The 22,555-nt window shown below is 38.5% G+C and overlaps 1 protein-coding gene across 1 annotated transcript in view; it reads right to left on the bottom strand.

The window, feature by feature from the left end:
* LOC140211971 (fibrillin-1-like) overlaps positions 1 to 22,555 on the bottom strand; it is a 460,859-nt gene that overhangs the window by 295,729 nt on the left and 142,575 nt on the right. Inside the window, exon 8 of the mRNA XM_072282261.1 lies at positions 12,232 to 12,357. Coding sequence (XP_072138362.1) covers positions 12,232 to 12,357 — 126 coding nt within the window. The remainder of the gene's footprint in view (positions 1 to 12,231; positions 12,358 to 22,555) is intronic.

Below are 22,555 nucleotides of genomic sequence, written 5' to 3'. Positions count from 1 at the left end.
GCTACAAAACAAGAAATTTAATGACATTTGTCAATGATATTAATTCTGATTCAATAAGATGACCTCACAATCTACCGCATATTGATTGTGCACTTCATTGTTTACCTGCACTGCATTTTCTCTGTAGCTTTTACACTTTATTCTGCATTGACGAAGGGTCTCCGCTGAAATGTCGACTGTACCTCTTCCTAGAGATGCTGCCTGGCCTGCTGCGTTTACCAGCAACTTTGGTGTGTGTTGCTTGTATTTCCAGCATCTGCAGAATTCCTGTTGTTATTCTGCATTGTTATTGTTTTACCATCTTCTACATTAATGCACTTAATACTGATTTGGTCTTTGTGAATAGCATGCAAGACAAGCTTTTCAATGTATCTTGGGACATGATGACAAAAATAAACCAGTCAATACCAATTGACAGACTGCTTACTTCCTAAATTGCTTAGTGCCTCTGTATATTGGTTTTCAGTCACTTACATGCAAAGAGTACTCTACTTAGGTGCCAATGAACATCAACATTATCCAACCTCTGAGCATATAAAAATACTAATTTTCTGTTTTGTCTATGTATGAAAGTGAATAACCTCAGATATTTCATATTATATCCCATTTGTTTTGTTCTCCCCAATTCATATGATTTACTTATATATTCCCTTAAAGCCTTTTTACACAATGTCACCTAGATTTGTATTTCCAGCAAACTTGAAAGTAAGACGTTTGGTCTGCTCAGCCAAATTATTGATAAGGGTTTATGAAGAGTTAGGACCTCAGCCAAGGTTCTTCACTGTCCATAGCTTGCCAAATACAGGAAGACCTGCTTATTCTAATTCTTTGCTTTAGACTGTTAACCAATTGTAAATCTATTACTCATACACTCTAACCTTATTGATCTTATCAATAGCTTTGTTAATAATATTATTATTTTAATTGATATTTTCTCAACTCAAACTGGTAAAACCTGAGGTACTAGCATAGGCAAGCATGCTCATTTGTCAATTGCTAGGAACTTTTGGACTATTTTAGTGGTGTTTAGTATACTTTATACCTCATACTTTATTGTCACCAAACAATTGGTACTAGAACATACAATCATCACAGCGATATTTGATTCTGTGCTTCACACTCCCTGGATTACAAATATTAAATATTGAAGACATTAAAAATAGTTAAAATTAGTAAATATTAAAAATTTAAATTATAAATCATAAATAGAAAATAGAAAAATGGGAAGTAAGGTAGTGCAAAAAAACTGAGAGGCAGGTCCGGATATTTGGAGGGTACGGCCCAGATCCGGGTTAGGATCCATTCAGCAGTCTTATCACAGTTGGAAAGAAGCTGTTCCCAAATCTGGCCGTACGAGATTCAAGCTCCTGAACTTTCTCCCGGAGGAAAGAGGGACGAAAAGTCGGTTGGCTGGGTGGGTCGTGTCCTTGATTACCCTGGCAGCACTGCTCCGACAGCGTGCAGTGTAAAGTGTGTCCACGGACAGAAGATTGGTTTGTGTGATGTGCTGCGCCGTGTTCACGATCTTCTGCAGTTTCTTCCGGTCTTGGACAGGACAACTTCCATACCAGGTTGTGATGCACCCTGGAAGAATGCTTTCTACGGTGCATCTATAAAAATTAGTGAGGGTTTTAGGGGCAGGCCAAATTTCTTTAGTTTTCTCAGGAAGTAAAGGCGCTGGTGGGCCTTCTTGGCAGTGAACTCTGCTTGGTTGAACCAAGTCAGGTCATTTGTGATATTGACCCCGAGGAACTTAAAGCTTTTGACCTGTTCCACTTGCGCACCACCGATGGGCCGTGCGGTCCGCTATTCCTTCTGAAGTCAACAACCAATTCCTTCATCTTGCTGATAGCATTGTGGCTTTCTGAAGATTTACATAGAGATTGTTGTGTAGCCCTAATTGCTTAATGCTATTGCGTAGTGCCTTTGGGTTGACACCAGTTGTAGATATTACTATTGGGACTATGTGTACCATGTTCCAAAGTATTTCAATTTCCTCTTTCTGTAAGTTGTGTGTGTTTGGAATGGCTATATCTATTAAGTAAGTTGTTCTTGCTTGTCTATCCTGTATTATTATATCAGAATGGTTATGGATTATCTGTAAGAACTGATCAGTCATAATATAATTTGTGCTATTCTGACTCTAAAACTGGATCATTATATTTATAGTAAGGTGTAATTTCATTTATGAGTTTGTATTTTAAAGCAAGATTTTGATGAATGATGTTTATCACTTGATTGTGCCTGTGCAAGCAATCAGATTGTGTTAAGCTGCTACAGGATCCTGTAATGTATTGGATTGTTTGTTTTTTCTCGGTATTTCCTACACTTATCATCTTGAATTTGTTGACTTTCTATTATGTATTTTTGGTAATTTTTTGTGTTAATCACTTGGTCCTGTACTGCCACAAGGAACCCTTCTGTTTCTGGGAAGAGGCCTCCAACTCTGAGCCAGCTCTTCCATTGGTTAACTTGTTCTCAATAGTTAAAATGTATTCATTTTTCTGGGTTGCAGTTTAAGTTTAGTGATGTATAATTCTTGCTGGATTCCATATGCTTGTGTGGAATGCTGATTCCTGTTCTTGTTGATCGAAGTATATCATTAGAAATTTTATCTGACTGGTGTAGATTTTTAATGTCTGTTATTCCCCTTCCCCCTTCTATCCTAGCTAGTGTTAAGCTAAGCATATTCGAATGTATATAATGTTTTCTGAAATTTGTCACTTCAGTTCTTATTTTTCTTTGTAAATTTTCCAGATCTGATTCAGACCAAGATATTATGCCAAAAGAATACATTAAAATAGGTGGAACAAAAGTATTTATTGCCTTTATTATATTTTTATTGTTGAGCTTTGTTTGGCAAATTTTCTTAAGCTTTGACGTAAATTCTGTCTATTTTCTTTCCTTGTTGATATCCCAGATACTTATATGTTTCATATTCATCCAACAGTTGTATTATATCCTGCTGTTCTGTTTTGTATTCCATTAGCTCTATTACAGCTTTCTTTATGTTTAATGTTCTGCATTTATCCAGCCCAAAGTTCATTTTTATATCTTTCGAAAATAGTTTTACTGTTTGAATTAATTGCTTTAGTTTAACTGATGAAGAAGCATATAATTTCAGTCCAAAGTTCATGTTTTATTAATTATTATTAACCTTCTCTACCAAAGCCATCTCATTTTTGCCCTTATGTTTACTTGACACTTTTCTAAGCATTCCACTACAATAAACCTTTGTAACAGATTGTAGCATTTCCCCACAATTGACTAATTAAATCACCTGCCATTAACAAACCTTCAACAAACTCTCTCAGCCACAGGCACCACCTTTTATGTTTCTCAATCTCTCTTGGTACTTCTAAGTACCCACACATTAATCTCCATCTCTTCTACTTCTCTTCAACTCAAAACTCCAATATCTAAACTATTCTGTTTTAATGAAAAGTCAGCAATCAGAAAAACTGACACTGTTTCCTTCTCCACAAATGTTGTTTGATCTACTGAATACTTTCAGGATTTTTAAAATTTCAAAATTCAGCAACAGCATATTTTTATTAATAATAAGTACAAACTAGTTTTATACAGATAAGAAATAACAGTTAAAACAACCTGCCTTCACCTGATTATTCATGTAGTATCCAGAGTTTTGCTCTGGCACAATCCAGCCATTTCTCCTCAGCTGAATAGGTTTGCAAGTACTCCATCAATCCCAGAATCTAACCTATACCATTTCTGACTTTCCTCTTGCTCAACTTTTTTTGGGAAGAAATCTACCAAAAATGTGTACAAGGGCTGCTCCCTCATTTTTTTTTCTTAAATCTTACAAAACACCTGGGAAACACAAGAGATTCTGCAGATGCTGGAAATCTTAAGCAACACACTCAAAATGCAGGAAGAACTCAGCAAGTCAAGCAGCATTATGGAGGGGAATAAATAGTTGACATGGCTTTAGATCACCTAAACAACACAAACACCTACGTCAGGATGCTGTTCATCGACTATAGCTCAGCACTTAATACGATCATTCCCACAATCCTGATTGAGAATTTGCAGAACCTGGACCTCTGTATCTCCCTCTGCAATTGGATCCTCGACTTCCTAACCGGAAGATCACAGTCTGTACGGATTGGTGATAACATATCTTCCTTACTGACGATCAACACTGGCGCACCTCAGGGGTGTGTGCTTAGCCCAATGCTCTACATTCTGTATACACATGACTGTGTGGCTAGGGATAGCTCAAATATGGAGGAGGGAGAAGGCGGCGACACGACGACAGCGTGCGTGGCCACTTCGGTTATGATATCTATTATCTGTCAAGTAGGGGACTGTGCACAATTCTGATTTGATGGAGGCAGACATGAGAGCATGGAGAAACATCTGGAAAACTTCTGAAATGTCCGCTTTGCTGCCGCTGCTACTATGTGGTAACCGGAATCTCCGGAGCTGAAGGCCCCGAAATCCTCGGCTTTGCGTGTTTCAGCGGCCGGGGAGAGGTCCAAGGCGCTCGGCAGGGGATGGCGCTCGGGCGGCTGTATTGGAGGGGCTGGTCGGAAGCTCTAAGTTTTCAGACGGATGGACTCAGTGTCGGCTGCTTCCAAGGTATCGGCAAGTGGACGGTGCCTGGAGGTTTATGGCAGGGAGTTTCTCCCTTTTGCCGCCTGCTATCGGGGACTCGTGAGTCGATCGACTCTGGACTTTGAGACTTTTTTTTACTGTGCCCATGGTCTGTTCTTCATCAAATTATGGTATTGCTTTGCACTGCTGTAACTATATATTATAATTATGTGGTTCTGTCAGTGTTAGTCATTGGTCTATCCTGTTTTCTGTGATATCACTCTGGAGAAACATTGTATCATTTCTTAATGCATGTACGCATTTCTAAATGACAATAAAAGAGGACTGAGTGTTCTCATAATCTAAAAATTACCATCTACAAATTTGCTGACGATACAACCATTGTTGGTAGAATCTCAGGTGATGACAAGAGGGCGTACAGGAGTGAGATATGTCAACGAGTGGAATGGTGCTGCAGCAACAACCTGGCACTCAACATCAGTAAGACGAAAGAACTGATTGTGCACTTCAGGAAGGGTATGACAAAGGAGCACATACCAATCCTCATAGAGGGATCAGAAGTAGAGAGAGTGAGCAGCTTCAAGCTCCTCGGTGTCAAGATCTCTGAGGATCTAACCTGGCCCAACATATTGATGTAGTCATAAAGAAGGCAAGACAGCGGTTATGGTTTATCAGGAGTTTGAAGAGATTTGGCAAATACACTCAAAAACTTCTATAGCTGTACGGTGGAGAGCATTCTGACAGGCTACACCGCTGTCTGGTATGGAGGGGCTACTGCACAGGACCAAAAGAAGCCACAGAAGGTTGTAAAACTAGTCAGCTCCATCTTGGGCACTAGCCTACAAAGCACCCATGACATCCAGGGGGCGGTATCTCAGAAAGGCAGCGTCCATTATTAAGGACCTCCAGCACCCAGGGCATGCCCTTTTCTCACTGTTACCATCAGGTAGGAGATACACTCAGTAATTCAGGAACAGCTTCTTCCCCTCTGCCATCCAATTCCTAAATGGACATTAAAGCTTTGGACACTACTTCACTTTTTTTAATATACTGTATTTCTGTTTTTGCACATTTTTAAAAATCTATTCAATATACGTAATTGATTTACCTGTTTATTTATTATTATGTTTTATTTTATTTATTATTATTTTTTTCTCTCTCTGCTAGATTATGCATAGCATTGAACTGCTGCTGCTAAGTTAACAAATTTCACGTCGCATGCAGGTGATAATAAACCTGATTCTGGTTCTGATTCAAGCTGACACCCTTCAGTAGGAATTCTTCCTTCTTTTCACAACCAAGAATCAGAGTCCACATTCATTAATATAAATGGTAATGAACAAAATGACAAAAATGTAAGCCAGGCAGTAAAACCAATTCAAATGCAAAGAATTTGTGCTTAAAGTTGAGGTTAACTTATGCAGTCCCATCATTATATGGACAGGAATCCTCCCCTTGCTTCACCTCCCCTATTTTCACAAACAAACATAAGCGCCAATCAATGTACAATAACTACAAAGAATAATGAACAAAACAACAGAATATTGAGCCATAGAACTAAAACAACACAAGCATAAGAGGTTTTTAATCCTGTGTTTAACTTATGTAGTACAATCATATTTTGGGCAGGACAATATCAGATTGTACACTGAAGAAAATGGAAAGAAAACTGACTGGTTTAGTTTTGTGAGTACAGTTCAAACAGCTCATGTAAATATTTTTAATAGATTTCCTGCACTCAATGGCAATGTAAGCAAGAACAATTACTAGATAAACAAGGCATCCAGTCTCAAACCATGACTAGGGGAAAAGTAACTCTGCAGTCTTTTAAATGCAATCAGTTGAATTTAAAAAGGCTGGAGTTAGCATTTCAGTACAGTATTTAAAAGCTTGTTCATAAGGTCTCATAGCTGGCAAAGTGATAAAAGTTATCAGATATGGAAGGAAGAGTGATGTTTCTCATTGATAAGCTTCCCTATGATTACAGTGCACTAGGCCTTCCAGGGGACTGTGGTCAAGCTGAATACTTGTCAAGATGTGGGAGCTAATGTGGCTGAAAACGGCAGGGAAACATAGTTTCATCATTAAACTAGACAAAGGGGTGACCCGTTGGGGCACCCTTTGAGAGAAGGGTAGTGCAGTCTGATGTGACCAGAATGAACATTAAATTTTCCTGAATGCCAGTGGTATCGCTTTGCTTTGGAAACTGAAGTAGATGTAACTGAAGCAGATAGAGGTGACAAAAAAGCATGATGTGTTGCAAGTAAAAGGTCAGGGTGTGCTACTGGACAAAATAAAAAACTGAACCATATCACAAAGAGATAACTTAAAAAATTGGCCAATTCATATATAAACAGTTATCAGAAGTTGGAGAATTTGAGAATGAGTCTGGAAAACTGCAACAGCTCCATATATAAGATAACATGGTGTTCCTTAAGCTTTTGTTGGGCTTCATTATAACTGCGTGGGAGGCCATAGACAGATAAGTCATGTTGGAGGAGGGCAGAATTAAGATGGCAAGCAACAGAAAACTCAGGCTTTACTCTGCACTCTGAATAACTGCTCTACAAAGTGATCATTCAATCTATGTATGGTTTCTCCAATGCAGCAGAAGTTACAATATGAATACTGGGTGAAAGTCCTCCCCAGCTTACAAAAGCCTTTATTTATGTACAGTCCATTAACACAAACAATAATTTAGGAAACCTGCAGGATGGATTTGCTGGCTGCTGCATGGCTGGAAATGACTGCACTTGACACCATGTGGAATTTTGGCACATTGACTCAAGAAAACAAATTTGATGTCCAATTTATGAATCCTACCTGGGGATTAGCCTGAGGTCAATAGTATTTCAAAACTTGCCTGCAGTAAAATATTTCAAAACAATATCATTACCTGGGCTAAATTTTTCAAAATCAGCTTTATTATTGAGAATGGCAAAACATGTTTTGAAATGTTTCTCCAGACAGCTAAATTTTTCAAAATCAGCTTTATTACTGAGAATGGCAAAACATGTTTTGAAATGTTTCTCCAGACTATCTATTCTAATGGAATAACCCATCACTGCAGACATTTACAACTGCTAGGGAACTTGGCTCAGAACCACATTTCCCATTTGCAATCTGTTCAAGTTGTGAACAGTTCTCAAGAACAGAACCCTGCTGTAACCTAGGGAGGATTTCTATTCTAGATTGGCAAAAATGCAAGTAAATTAGTCCTATTCTTGTTAAGTGACACAAACAAAATGCTGTAGGAACTCAGCAGGCCAGGCAGCATCTATGGAAAAGAGTAAGCAGTCAACATCTTGGGCCAAGACACTTTACCAGGACTGTTTACTCTCTTCCGTAGATGCTGCCTGGTCTGCTGAATTCCTCCAGTACTTTGAGTGTGCTGCTTGGATTTCCAGCATCTGCAGATTTTCTTGTGCCTATTTTTGTTAAGAATGTTTGGAATCCCTAATACTGGCAAAGGAATAATCAAAAGGACATGTATAGCATTTGCTATATTTGCTTGAGAAAATGCCAGTGCTTGGGGAATGGACCACAAAGGAACAAATTGAATGGTTCCTTCAAAATACTCTAAATGTGTAAAACTTAGAGTGGATAGGAGGGGGAGAGAGTTGGAGAAAAGATGTGTTTGGCTGTGAAATCTTGTTGGAGCTGTCAGAAATTGCAAATGAGGATCATTCGAATGTGGATCAAATATGAACTCACATGGGCCCAAACTATGCCTGTCTGTAGGAGAAGGAAAGTGTGTTTGTTTCAGTTCCCACTTATGCCCTTTGTCTCATCTCTTCTGGTACATCAGTGACTGCATCAATACTACTTTCTGTGCCCATATGGATCTTAAATTTTAATACTTTTGCTACCAATTTCCATCCTATTTTCTCAATCAATCTCTTAATTCTTATCTTTCCTTTCAGGATCTCTGTCTCCAGCTCAGGGGAGAGAGGATGATATGCATTCATTAAAAGTCTAAAGACATTACAGTTATATTCTCTTATTTCTTCCCACCCTCACTCCTATAAACACTCCATTCTATTTTCTCAGTTCGTTTGCTCCAATGATGTGAGTTTTCCACAGAGTGCCTCTTAAGTGAATACCTCCCTCTTGAGTTGCAGCTTTCTCTTTGCCTTTGTGTTAAGACACTTGACTACATCTCACCTATTTCTCACATATCTGTTTTCTTCCTCTTTATTCCTGGAAAAAGAAAGGACTGAATTTCCTTGATCCTTACCTTCCATCTCACCAACTTCCACATTGAATAGCAATATCTACCAGCTCCAAAAGGCTTCTGCAATCAGAAATATTTTCCCCTCCCTTTTCAGCTTTCTGTTGTTGAGGACAGCAGAGTGAACCAGGGAAATGAAAAAATCATTCCCTTCAATATCCGGTTTACTCTGCTGGCTCCACTAACTGTTCCCAATCCAATGGAACTTTTCAATCCAGCTATAGCAGATGCAAAACCTGTCCTTCCACCTCATTCCTTTTCACCATCCTAGAACGCAATAGGTGATATAGTATTTCACTTAGATTTCTATTAATCTAAGCTACTGCATTCAATGTTCACAATGTGGTCTCCTCTACACTGGAAAAATAACAAATACAGATTTGGTGACCACTTTGTGAAGCATTTGTGTTTATTGTGTAGGGGTAGCCATGAGCCTCCTTCTGCCGGTCACTTCAATTCATCATCCGTTTGGGTTCTAGATTGAATTTTTGAACTCTCAATAATTCATTTACTTTGTCTACATCAGAATAACCAGCTGTATCTTTTTCTCTTCTGCATTAGCATACCCTTTGTAGTTTTGTTTGCTTTTTGATTCTGTACAGCGAGAGCTCAGGGAAACCGGCATCAAGTTCCCTGTACGTGTCCACATCCTTGGCGATAATAAAGAATTCTGATTCTCATTCTGATTCTGCCCTGCTATTTGCAACATCTTACACTTCTTTACCCTTTAAATGGCCCATTAACAACCCATGCCCACAGAAACCATTATCCCAGAATACTGTATAACGGATTTTCCTTTTTGTCCCATTCATTCCTTCTCCCATCTTCTATGCAATTTAAAACTGATTTTTTTCTTGTGTTCCCAGTTCTGACAAAGCAAATATTTGATCTGAAAATTCTCCTCCACCTTTCTTTTCACAGAGGCCACCTAAATATTCCCAACAACTGCTTTGTTTTAGATTTTTAGCATCTTTAACTTTTTTGATTTTTGTTCATGGTTTGAGCTTATGCAGTTATCTCAGAATGAGGCAATTAAATATGTATATAGAAAGCCTCATTCAATTTATTGCAAACTGTTAATGTTGCTTCAATTTATAATTAAAATTTTTAATATTTACTAATTTTTACTATTTTTAATGTTTTTAATATTTAATATTTGTAATCCAGGGAGCGGGAAGCACAGAATCAAATATCGCTGTGATGATTGTACGTTTTAGTATCAATTGCTTGGTGAAAATAAAGTATAAAGTATAATTTCAGCAGCATCTGTACGTAAAACATTGCAGAAAGGAAATGTGGAGAGAAGAGTTTAAAGAAGGAATTATAATGGAGGGGTATGGAATTGCCCTAACAGCAACAGACAACACAGGTGAAATGACTGATTCTATGTCATAAGAAAATATGGAAAAAACATCACACTGACAACCTTATCCATAATGTCCTATACTGGCTGCATCAGTTGCAAATTTTACTAACAATTGTATTGTGAAGTAAAGGTGTCTCATGTATTGGTCCTTGAATCAATTTAGAAAATTACTCCCCAAGAACCTTCATAACTATGACGCAAACACCAGGAAATCTGCAGATGCTGGAAATTCAAACAACACACACATAATGCTGGTGGAACACAGCAGGCCAGGCAGCATCTATAGGAAGAGGCACAGTCGACGTTTCAGGTCGAGACCCTCCGTCAAGACTAACTGAAAGAAGAGATAGTAAGAGATTTGAAAGTGGGAGGGGGAGATCCGAAATGATAGGAGAAGATGGGAAGGGGAGGGATGGAGCTAAGGGCTGGAAAGTTGATTGGCAAGAGGGATACAAGGCTGGAGAAGGGAGAGGATCATGGGATGGGAGGCCTAGGGAGATAGAAGGGGGGAGGCGAGCATCAGAGGAAGATATAGTGAGAAGGATAGAGGGAGAAAAAAAAGAGACAGAAAGGGGAAAAAAAATTTAAAAAATAGATAAGGGATGGGGTAAGAAGGGGAGGAGGGGCATTAACGGAAGTTAGAGAAGTCAATGTTCATGCCATCAGGTTGAAGGCTACCCAGACAGAATATAAGGTGTTGTTCCTCCAACCTGAGTGCAGACTGGAAGACCGTTTCACTGAACACCTATGCTCTGTCCACCAGAGAAAGCAGGATCTCCCAGTGGCCACACATTTCAATTCCAGGTCCCATTCCCATTCTGATATGTCCATCCATTGCCTCCTCTACTGTCAAGATGAAGCCATACTCAGGTTGGAGGAACAACATCTTATATTCCGTCTGGGTAGCCTGCAACCTGATGGCATGAACATTGACTTCTCTAACTTCTGTTAATGCCCCTCCTCCCCTTCATACCCCATTCCTTCCTTTCTTTCTTTCTTTCTTTATTTATTTCTCCCTTTCTTTCTCTCTCTTTTTTCTCCCTCTCTCTATATCTTCCTCTGATGCTCCCCTCCCCTCTCTCTCCCATCCCATGATCCTCTCCTTTCTCCAGCCTTGTATCCCTTTTGCCAATCAACTTTCCAGCTCTTAGCTCCATCCCTCCCCCTCTCATCTTCTCCTATCATTTCAAATCTCCCCCTCCCCCTCCCACTTTCAAATCTCTTACTACCTCTTCTTTCAGTTAGTCCTGGCGAAGGGTCTCGCCCCGAAACGTTGACTGTACCTCTTCCTATAGGTGCTGCCTAGCCTGCTGCGTTCCACCAGCATTTTGTGTCATAATTATGACCTCCAGTTGAGAGCCTTTTTGAACCTTTGTTTCATCCATCTGACCATCCTATGCTTGATAACCTCCCAGACATGCTCAATAATTAACAGATACTGACCAAATGTACTATCTATGATTAGAAATGGTGTTCTAGCACATCTTTAAATGGAAAAAAGTTCCAAGTCTTACATTTATTAATCGCCATGTGGAAAATTTAACATGATCTGGAATTAAAGATGACAGAACAGTAATCCATTAACGCTTGTAGTACCCTAGTTAAGAACATGTTTTATTGTATTACTACAGTTAAGCTGTTGGATATTTTATTTATGCAGGTTTTCTGTAAAACGCAGTGTGCCTGTTAATCGAACTTTACAGTCCAGTAGTTTAGTTTCTGTTAAGAAGGCAAGCAGTATATATACAACATTCACCATAACGGTTGTTCCCTCAGTGGAACATTCCAACATACCGACTCTAGGCTTGTGTTGCTTATTAGAGATGGCCATCTCACAGTTACTCATGCATTGCTGAGTCACGTGGCTATTAGCCAGCGATAGCTAACGAGCCTAATTTGTTACAAGCCATTGTGAGAGGGTTATACACTTTATGCGTGTTTCTAACATTTTCATCTCTACTTATTTAATAAACAAAATCAGGTAACTAAATGGGAAACTCCAACTTGACTTAGTTTTAACCTAATGCTGTTTATTTCTCAAAAAGACATTACTTACCTATGCATCTTGAACCATCTGTAGTGGGTAGATATCCATTATAGCATTTACAGAAGTAACTGCCAACTGTATTGGAACATTCTCCTCCCAGACATATACCAGGAACAGTAGTGCATTCATCAACATCTAAATAATAAAAAGGAATTCAGAGTTAGCAAAGTAAGGGCAATTATATCATTTAAATATCTGTATTTTTCCTTATTAATGATGACACTGGATACTTTTACAGACAATAGAGATAATCTTCAAATATTATAATTTAAACCTCATCATAATAGCAACTTTCCATATTTCAACCAGCTAAAACTCTGTATATGTAGTGAATACATTATACATTGCACAGGCATTGGGAGCCAGAAAAAAAGCCATTAGGATCGTGTCAGAGGTTACAGTGGGACATTGACAGGACGCAGAACTGGCTGAGAAGTGGCAGATGGTGTTCAACCCAGGTAAGTGTGAGGAGGTTCATTTTGGAAGGTCAAATTTGAATATAATATTAATGGTAAAACTCTTGGCAGTATAGAGGATCAGGGAGATCTTGGGATCCTTGTCCATAGGACACACAAAGCTGCTGTGCAGATTTGACAGTGTTGTTAAGAAGGCGTATGGTATGCTGGCACTGATCAACTGTGGGACTTAGTTCAAAAGCCATGAGGTAATGTTACAATTAAATAAGACCTTGGTTAGACCCCACTGTGTTCAGTCCTGGTCACCTAACTACAGGAAGAATATGGATACTATAGAAAGAATGCAGAAGAGATTTACAAGGATGTTACCTGGATTGGAGAGCGTGCCTTATGAAAATAAGTTGAGTGAATATGGAGTGTGCAGGCAAGAACACAGTACATGGAATATAATACGGAAATTAGATCATCTCATTTTATGTATACAACAGAAAAGCTATGTATTTGTTAAACTGTGAAAAATTGGTTACAAATGTTCAGAGGTGTGTTTGTGTATAGAATCTGAAGGCCAAATGCAAATGCAACAAGTGATTATGAGGGCAAATAGTACATTAGCAATTATTTGGGAAGTATTCAATTACAGTTATATAAGTCTATGGTAACACCACATCTGAAGTTCTGTATCAGTTCTGGTTTCCATACCCAAGAAAAACTATACTTAGTGAGGGCAGTAAAGATTCACCAGAATGCCAGGTTTGCACATTAGCAGAGATTGAGACTGTATTCCTCCAAATTTGGACGAATGAGAGGATTTGTTTTAGAAATTTACAAAAATCTTTAAAAGCTTGATAGACCCATTGCAGGGATGATATTTTCCCTAACTGTGGAATTTAGGACCATGGGCATAGTTTGAGAATAAGGAAGATAGAGGATTAGCAATAATATGAGCAGAAATCTCTATACTTAGAAGAATGGTAAATCTTTGGAATTCTCTATTCCAGGAGGTTGTGGGGGCTTAGCCATAGTATTTACTCAAAACAATGACTGATAAATTTCTGAGCGGAGAAGGAATCAATAAGCCTGTGGATAGTGTGGAAAATGGTGCTCCAGTTAGAAGATCAGCCATGATCTTTTTGAATGATAGAGCAGGCTATAAAGGGTCAAATGGTTCTCCTCTCTTAATTCTTAACTTCTTACGTAAGGAAAGAATGAAAGGGTTACCATACGAGGAACGTCTGGTAGCTTTTGGGCTGTATTCACTGGAGTTCAGGAGAATGAGAGGGCATCTCATAGAAACATTCCAAATGTTAAAAGGCCTGAACAGATTATATATGGCAAAGTTATTTCCCATGGTAGGAGAGTCTAGGACAAGAGGGCATGACTTCAGGAATGAAGGACGTCCATTCAGAACAGAGATGAGGAGAAAATACTTTAGTCAGAGAATGGTAAATCTGTGGAATTTGTTGCCACGAGCAGCTGTGGAGGCCAAGTCATTGGGTGTATTTAAGGCAGAGGTAGATAGGTTCTTGGTTAGCTAGGGCATCAAAGGGTATGGGGAGAAGGCAGGGGAGTGGGGATGACTGGAAGAATTGGATCAGCCCACGACTGAATGGTAGAGCAGACTCGATGGGCCGAATAGCCTACTTCTGCTCCTATATCTTATGTACACACTGATGTTTTATTACCTCTTTTTCAGTGTGATTAAGTATAGCTGTTCAACATAGGGAATCTCAAGTCAAAGCAAATATGTAGGCTTTCCCCTTCCTATGTCTGATATTATGAGGAAAATAGTTGATGGCACATGCTAAATATATGTGAGTCAGATGACCACCACATGGATAGTGCCACTTTCTATCGAGAAATAGCTATTTGCCTTCTACAGCTCTATAAATTACACCAGTCAGAATTGATAGAACCATCCTCTGGCATCAATTTTCAATTAAATAAATCTGGAAGTAATGAGGACTGTCCTAAAATTTTACAGGACAGCAACAGATCTTTCAATTCACCACATCCATACCAACCATCAAGTAGCTATCTGTAGTAGTCTTATTTACCAGCATCAAATCCATATGTCAGAGTAATTCAACTGCTTTTCTACATACATTTTAAATGTTATGACAGTATTCACTTCTCTAAGAACCCAAGGGTTAACTGATTTTAGGGAAAGAAATCTGCTATCCTTAACCATTACATAAGATTATATAGGACACGCAGCACAGAAAAAAAACATGCAGCCCCACTTTCTCCTTTATTTCCTCATAGAATTCTATCAGCATGCCTCTAATCCAGGGGTTCCCAACCTTTTTATGCCAGGGACTCCTACCATTAACCAAGGGGTCCGTGAATCGCAGGTTGGGAATCCCTGCCCTGATCCTTTTTCCACCTTATGTTTGTTTAGCATGGAGAAATGCTTCTTGCTATTCACTTCAGTTACTCACTGTGGTGACGTTCCACTTTATCACCATTCTTTGAACACCAAAATTTGTTTTGAATTCTCTACTGAATTACCTGTCAACTATTTTATATTGATAGACTTAAGTTATGTTGTTCCCAAAAGTGGAAATATTCTGTTTCCACTTTATCAAAATCTTTCATTATTAAATGATAAAAGATCATTGTTTTGTCAAGAAATGAAATGTAATCTGTTCATCCTTTCTAGATACGATCACTCTCCATTTTTGTTATTATCCTAGTAAATTTTCTCCACATGCTCTCCATTGGTCAATATACTTTCATAATAGATATCAGAACTGGTCTCAGCAAGGGTTGAAACAAGGTTAGCACAGTTTCTCTACTTTTCAATTCTGTCCCTGTAAAAAAAAAGTGTTAGATTTATGTTATGGCTTGGCATGCTCAAGGCACAACTTTTAGGGATCAAGATACTTGTACTCCAAGATCTCTTTATTCTTCTATCCTACCTAAACTCACATCTTCCACTTAACAAATGACTTCACTTTTCTTCCAGCTTCGCACTTATCTATTTTGAATCTCAAACAACCATTACTTATTCAAACTGTTATCAATATCCTCTTCTAATTTGTTGTTGTTCTTTTCAGAAATTTGGTACCTTCAGCAATTCAGGAATTGTACTTGTGATGGAAACATTTTAAACTTTAATATAAATTGTGTGAACAGCCTTAGTGATACCAACACAGATCCTTACTCTACAATCAATTCCCTTTTGTCTACTTTTTGTCTGAGAGCCAGCTAGAAATCCATTCCATTTCCAGAGATGCTAAATTAACTAATAAGTGTTTCCAGCATTGTCTGTTTTTATTTGTTCTGGCAACCCATTCTTCTACTTATCCCTGCATTTCAAAACCTCTGATTTTATTCATTAGACTGTTTTAGGGTACCTTAGTGAAAGCAGTTTGAAGATCTACATTACCACAATCTGTCATTTGTTACAATTTCAAAAATATTCAATAAGGCTGACCTTCATTCTTGTTGTGGCCATTTTCTCCACTACTTTCACAGCAAGGAGGTTGATTTTCAATTAATTACACTCTGAAATGCCCTAACAATTTGTTTATTTGATCAGAGAGCAACTTACCACTACTTACTTAAGAAAACTGATGGTTACCCAAGTACCATGGGTCAATCCAAACTAGCCCAACTGAAGTAATTTCTATCTCTATTAGAGATTTCTCTATTTTTTAAACGTTTTTTTCAAATAGTGAATTTTGATAATATGGTAATGATTTGGATACTGAGATAGAAAGTACAGGAAATCTAAACTGTTATTAATATATTTTTGAACACTCTTGTTTTCAGGTCCAATATGTGGAATTTTTTTACATAAAGCAGGGACACAGCTTAATTGCTCATCCAATAATTTAATTGTAATACCTATCTAATGATAGAATCAATAATCATTGCTTTTAGCTGGTGTGTACATTTTCAAACTGTGCATTGAATGAGCTAAAGATTATGACAGAAAGGAAGGAAAGACAGATGAAGGAAAATAAAGAAAGGAAGAAACAGAAATAAAGAAAGAAAACACACCCGCATATTTATGGCACATCTGCAACTACAGAACAATCCAAATTACTTTAAAATTAATTATAGAAGTTTGAATCATTGCAGGGAAAATGGTCACTAATTTATGCAAAGTTCCAATGGAAACAAAATGAAAATAACCTGAACATTTTACTGATGTTGATGTGTGGAATAATTCTTTGACTGGACATTAAAAACAACTTCCTGCTCTTCTCCGAGCAACATATTAGACATCAATTAACATTATAAATCAACCAATTTTTGGGATCCACTAGCATTAAAATTCTCTTTATTGCTCAGAATACATTTCCAATTTCATAAATGTTTCCTATACTAATCCCAGTGGTTAGAAGTTCATGTGAATGGAATTAAATATTGGTTTTCATCCTTGATCTTAATACCAACATTCTCTTTCGCACAACAAAAATTACTACTAAGCATAACTTCTTGATATGACCCTGGGAAACCACAAATTAAAGATTCAAAAGATTCAAAGGTTCATTTTATTATCAGAGTATGTATGTAGAATACACCTCTGAGATTCGTCTTCTCCAGATAGCCATAAAATACAGAAAACCATAGAGGTAGTTGAAAGAAAGATATCAATCCCCCATCGCATAAAAATGAACAAGAACTCGCAAACCCCAAACCTCCCTAACCTCTCCCTCATACTACAACGAACAGATCACCCACGTGGAGAAACAACAAAAGGAACGTCAAACCCCAAACCCTCAGCCCACCAATCGGCAACAGGAAAGAATGGGCGAGAACATGATAAAAGAAACATAGAACTGAAAGAGGCCAATATGAACTACAGTTAGTTTGAACAACAGTTTTATCCATAAATTTCAGAATTTTGATAACATCTCTAAGAGTATCGGGACCCAGCAGCTCGTCTGAGGATAGCAAAATCCAATCAATGGCATTTCAAGCACACTCAAACCAGTGGCCCCTCCGAGGGCAGCAACATGAACCAGTGGCCCCTCCAAAGGCAGCAAACCATCGGTCTCTACAAGGGCCAAATTTTATAATTTTACCCATTTTGTAATATCAAAGTTTCCAGTGCTAACTGTGTCAACTGGTTTTTCTCTTGTCTCTGACTGCAAATGGAAGTCTCACTCCATGGATTTGAGCACAAAAATCTAGGCTGAAATATCAATGCAATGTTATGGAAATTATTTTTAATGTCATCTTTCAAGCAAGACATTGAGCCAAGACCTGTGCGCTTCCAAAGGTGTATTCCAAGGCACAAAAGAAAAGTTATTCCTTGGTAATCTGATCAATATTTATCCCTCAATTACCTTTGCAACAAATCAGGTCGGCATATTTGTATGAGATTGTTGTTTACCAACTAGCTGTAGAAATTCCTGTAGAAGTGAATACACTTTTGAAGTATTTCACTGGATATAAAGCAGTTGGACCACCTAGAGCTCCTTTTTCTGTCTTTTCTAAAAACTTATGTTTTTATATCTATTGCTTATACTAATTTATTATGATATCATAATTTATAATGAGGAGGAGAAGATGGCGACGCGACTGCAGCAGGCGCGGCCTCTCCAATGAATGATACCTGTAATCTGTCAAGTAGGGTACCGTGCACAATTCTGATTTGATGGAGACAGACGCGAGAGTACGGAGGAAAATCTGGAGAAACTTCTGAAATGCCTGCTTCGCTACTGCTGTTACTGTGTGGTAACCGGAATCTCCAGAGCAGAAGGCCCTGAATCCTCGACTTTGCTTGTTTCAGTGGCCGGGGCAAGGTCGAACGCGCACAGCAGAGGATGGCGCTCGGGAGGCTGTATCGGAGGGGCTGATTGGAGGCTCGAAGTTTTCGGATGGACGGACTCAGTGTTGGCTGTGGCCGGCTGCTTCCAAGACATTGGCAAGTTGATGGTGCCTGGAGGTTTATGGCAGGGAGATTCTCCCTTTCGCCGCCTGCTATCGGGGACTCGGGAGTCGATCGACTCGGGGACTTTGAGACTTTTTTTTTACCATGCCCATGGTTTATTCTTCATCAAATTATGGTATTGCTTTGCACTGCTGTAACTATATGTTGTAATTATGTGGTTCTGTCAGCGTTAGTCTTTGGTTTGTCCTGTTTTTCTGTGATATCACTCTGGAGAAACATTGTATCATTTCTTAATGCACCTATGCATTTCTAAATGACAATAAAAGACTGAGTGTTCTCATAATCTAATTACTTTATTACACCCTCCATTTCTATAGCGTACAAATGCAGGATCAATGGTAAATTGTCAGAAATTTGGTGATCTTAATAATAATAAGTCATTAGCATCAACATAGATGGACAAATGCTTTTTTTAAATGACATTAGTATCAAAGTAAATTGGTATTTACTCAATGGCATTCATGTTTCAGTATATTTCAAAATGTTTTACAATTTCAGCTGCTTTTACACTTTGGTCATCATTATGTGGGTGGCTGGTGGGTAACCACATCCTAGATATACCATTCGATGGTAGCCAAAGTATTTTTTGGTATTGGTTAGAGACCACAGTGCTCCTTGCCCTGCATTTAAAATACAGTATGCTATGGGTTTGCTTACATCTATTTCAACTCGCATAGAATCACCAGTAAGAACAAGAATATTTTTTCAGTATTTTTTTAAATTATAAATTGCTGCATTAGTAAAACTAAACCCCTCCTGACAATTTCTCATACGATATTGAATGTTTCCATTCATACACTTGGGTGAAAGATTGGCTGAAGTTCATTGCTTATGATCATCAATTTTTGGATCCCCATTTGGTTTGAAGATGATACAAAGATTGATGGAGGGGCAGGTAGTGTTGAGGAAAGAGGTAGGATGCAGGAGGACTTAGACAGGTTAGGACAATGGGCAAGAAAGTGGAAAATGAAATATAATGTTGGAAAATGCATGGTCATGCATTTTGGTAGTAGAAATAAAGGTGCGAACTATTTTCTAAACAGGAAGAAAACCCAGGAATCTGAGATGCAGAGGACTTGGGAGTCCTTGTGCAGAACTCCCTGAGGGTTAACTTGCAGGTTGAGTTGCTGGTGAGGAAGGCAAATGCCATGTTAGCATTCATTTCAAGAGGTCTAGAATACAAGAGCAAGGATGTGATGCTGAAGCTTTATAAGGCACTGCTGAAGCCTCACCTTGAGTATTGTGAACAGCTTTGAGCCTCTCATCTTAGAAAATATGTGCTAGCATTGGAGAGGGTTCAGAGGAGGTTCACAAGGATGATTCCAGGAATGAAAGGGTTATCATAAGAGGAATGTTTGATGGCTCTAGGTCTGTACTCACTGGAATTCAGAAGGATAAGAGGGAGATCCCATTGAAACCTTTTGAATGTTGAAAGACCTAGACAGAGTAGATGTGCAAAGGATGTCTGCCCTGGTGGGAGAGTCTAGGACAAGAGGGCACAGCCTCAGGATAGAGGGGCGCCCTTTCAAAACAGAGATAAGGAGAATTTTTCTTGCCAAAGGGTGGTGAATTTGTGGAATTTGTTGCCACATGCAGCTGTGGAGACTAGGTCTTTGGGTGTATTTAAGGCAGAGATTGATAGGTTCTTGATTGGACATGGCATCAAAGGTTACAGGGAGAAGGCCAGGGACATTGGTTGAGGAGGAGAAAAAAAAGCATCAGCCACGATTGAATAGCGGAGCAGGCTCGATGGGCCCTATAGCCTAATTCTGCTCCTATGTTTTATGGTTTTATGATCACCACCAATTGTCCTACAAGACAGATGGATCCCAACCACCACATGATTTTGGTAAATGTGCTAAATTTCCAGCATTTGTCAATCTGGCTAGGATTTGGAGCAAACTGTTATCAGTTTGGTTCAGTTTTAGACACATGTTTGGATTCCTGAGAACATCCTTAAACCTTGTATATTTTGATATATTCATTGGTATCTATGGTGTTCATATTGTTAACTTTTTTGCTGTGCTTTTTATATTTATTTCACTTTTCCATCATTGAAGGACTGACAAAGTACATGAGTTCTGTGAATATACTTACAGAAATGTTCTCTGGAAATTGGTGAAGTTATTGCGATTGTATTCCTTTAACAAAGCATTTATGCACTTATTATATCCATCTTTATTACCGAGAAGTAATTTTAAACTTTCACAAGTTGCTGCAATACTTTCTATGCAATAAAGATTTTGAAATTTTTATTTACTATTAAATGTTTATTATTTTAAGTACATCAAAGACAAGTTATTAATAAAAAGAAAATTTACACAATTTCGTGTACTTCATTCCAAATTTTGAAAAAATGATTGACGGAAGTCAAAAAGTAAACAATCAATCCTGGTATTCGTAAGGAACATTTCGTTTATTTTACATTGACGAGGGTATAGGTGATTCCATTATAATTTCTGCTTGTTGGTGTATATGCCCCAGGAATCACCCAGCAGTGCATGCCTCTATTGTATATAGTGAATATACAGTGCAAAATATTCACACATTTCAACGTTTTTGAGGAGATTTGATGTCACCAAAGATTCTTGGAACTATCTACAGATGTATGGTGGATAGCATTCTGAATGGTTGCTGCTGCAAAACAACAAATTTCACAACATATGTCAGTGATAATAAACCTGATTCTGATACTGATTTTGATTCGGTTTCAAGTACCTGGGTGTCAACGTCTCCAAGGATTAGCCCTGCGTCCAACATGGCAATCAAATCATGAAGACACACCAATGTCTCTACTTAGTTAAAGGTTTGACGAGATTTCATATGTCACCAAAGACTCTTACAAATCTCTATAGATGCATAGTGGAGAGCATTCAGACTAGTTGCATTACAGCCTGGTGTGAAGCCTCCAATACACAGGATCACAAGAGACTCCAGAAGGTTGTAGACACAGCCAGCTCCATCATGGTCACAAGCTTCCCACCGAGGACCTCTTCAAAAGGCTATGTCTCAAGGTGTCATCCATCACTAAGGGCGCTCACTATCCAAGATACACCTGATTCAAGTTATTAGCATGATGGAGGAGATGCATGAGCTTTAAGACCAATGCTCAATGATTTTGAAATGGTTTCTTCCCCCATCACCATCAGGTTTCTGGACAGTCCATGGACACTATCTCATTATGCCTTTGCTTCTGCATTATATACAGTATTTATTTAGTATTTTATATTAATATAATTTTGCACTGTACTGCTCTGCAAATAAAAACAAGAACATTCATAATCTGGCTATCCTGTGGGAGTGACTCAACTCCTGAAAGCCCAAAACCTTTCCAGCTCTCTCAGGCACAAGTCAAGATTATGATTTTTCACTTATCTGGATGACAGCAATTCTAACAGCATTCAAAAAGTTTGACACCACTGGTGCACAGTAGTTGAAGTTTGTAACATCTTCATAATATCCTGAAGTTGTTCAACCACGCTGATCTGAAAGTACCTCTCAAACCTGCAGCTTCAGCTGCCAATTGAAACATGGGAACTGCACTACCTGAATGGTCATTTCCAAATAGCACATCATCCCCATAGAAATATATTGCCCTACCTTCATGATCATTGTGTCTATAAAACTGTGACTCCATACCCAACCATACCACTGGAGTATCTCTGCCAGAACAGGAGAAATTCAAGAAATCTGCTCATTACCACCACCTCACATAAGCAATTAAGGAAAAGCAATGAATGTTAGCTTTACCAGTAATGCCCAGATCCCACACCCCCCGCAAAAAAAATTAAGAAAATTTCCCAGCACTGTCATCATTGCACCTGTGATTCAAACTAAAACCTTCAAGACTATCCTTACAGTCGATCAAACTGCAGTAGCTGAATACTTCCAGCATGGAAGTTGCAACCAAATAGAACAGAATGCATACTCACTGCATTTCATCTCAGAAATCACTTGACCACATCAATTGGCATTTCCCTCTTATAGAGAAAGCTAACCACAACCCTAC

Source organism: Mobula birostris, chromosome 18 (assembly GCF_030028105.1).
Source record: "Mobula birostris isolate sMobBir1 chromosome 18, sMobBir1.hap1, whole genome shotgun sequence".
Classification (NCBI taxonomy): domain Eukaryota; kingdom Metazoa; phylum Chordata; class Chondrichthyes; order Myliobatiformes; family Myliobatidae; genus Mobula; species Mobula birostris.
This window is presented reverse-complemented; position numbering and strand designations above follow the sequence as displayed.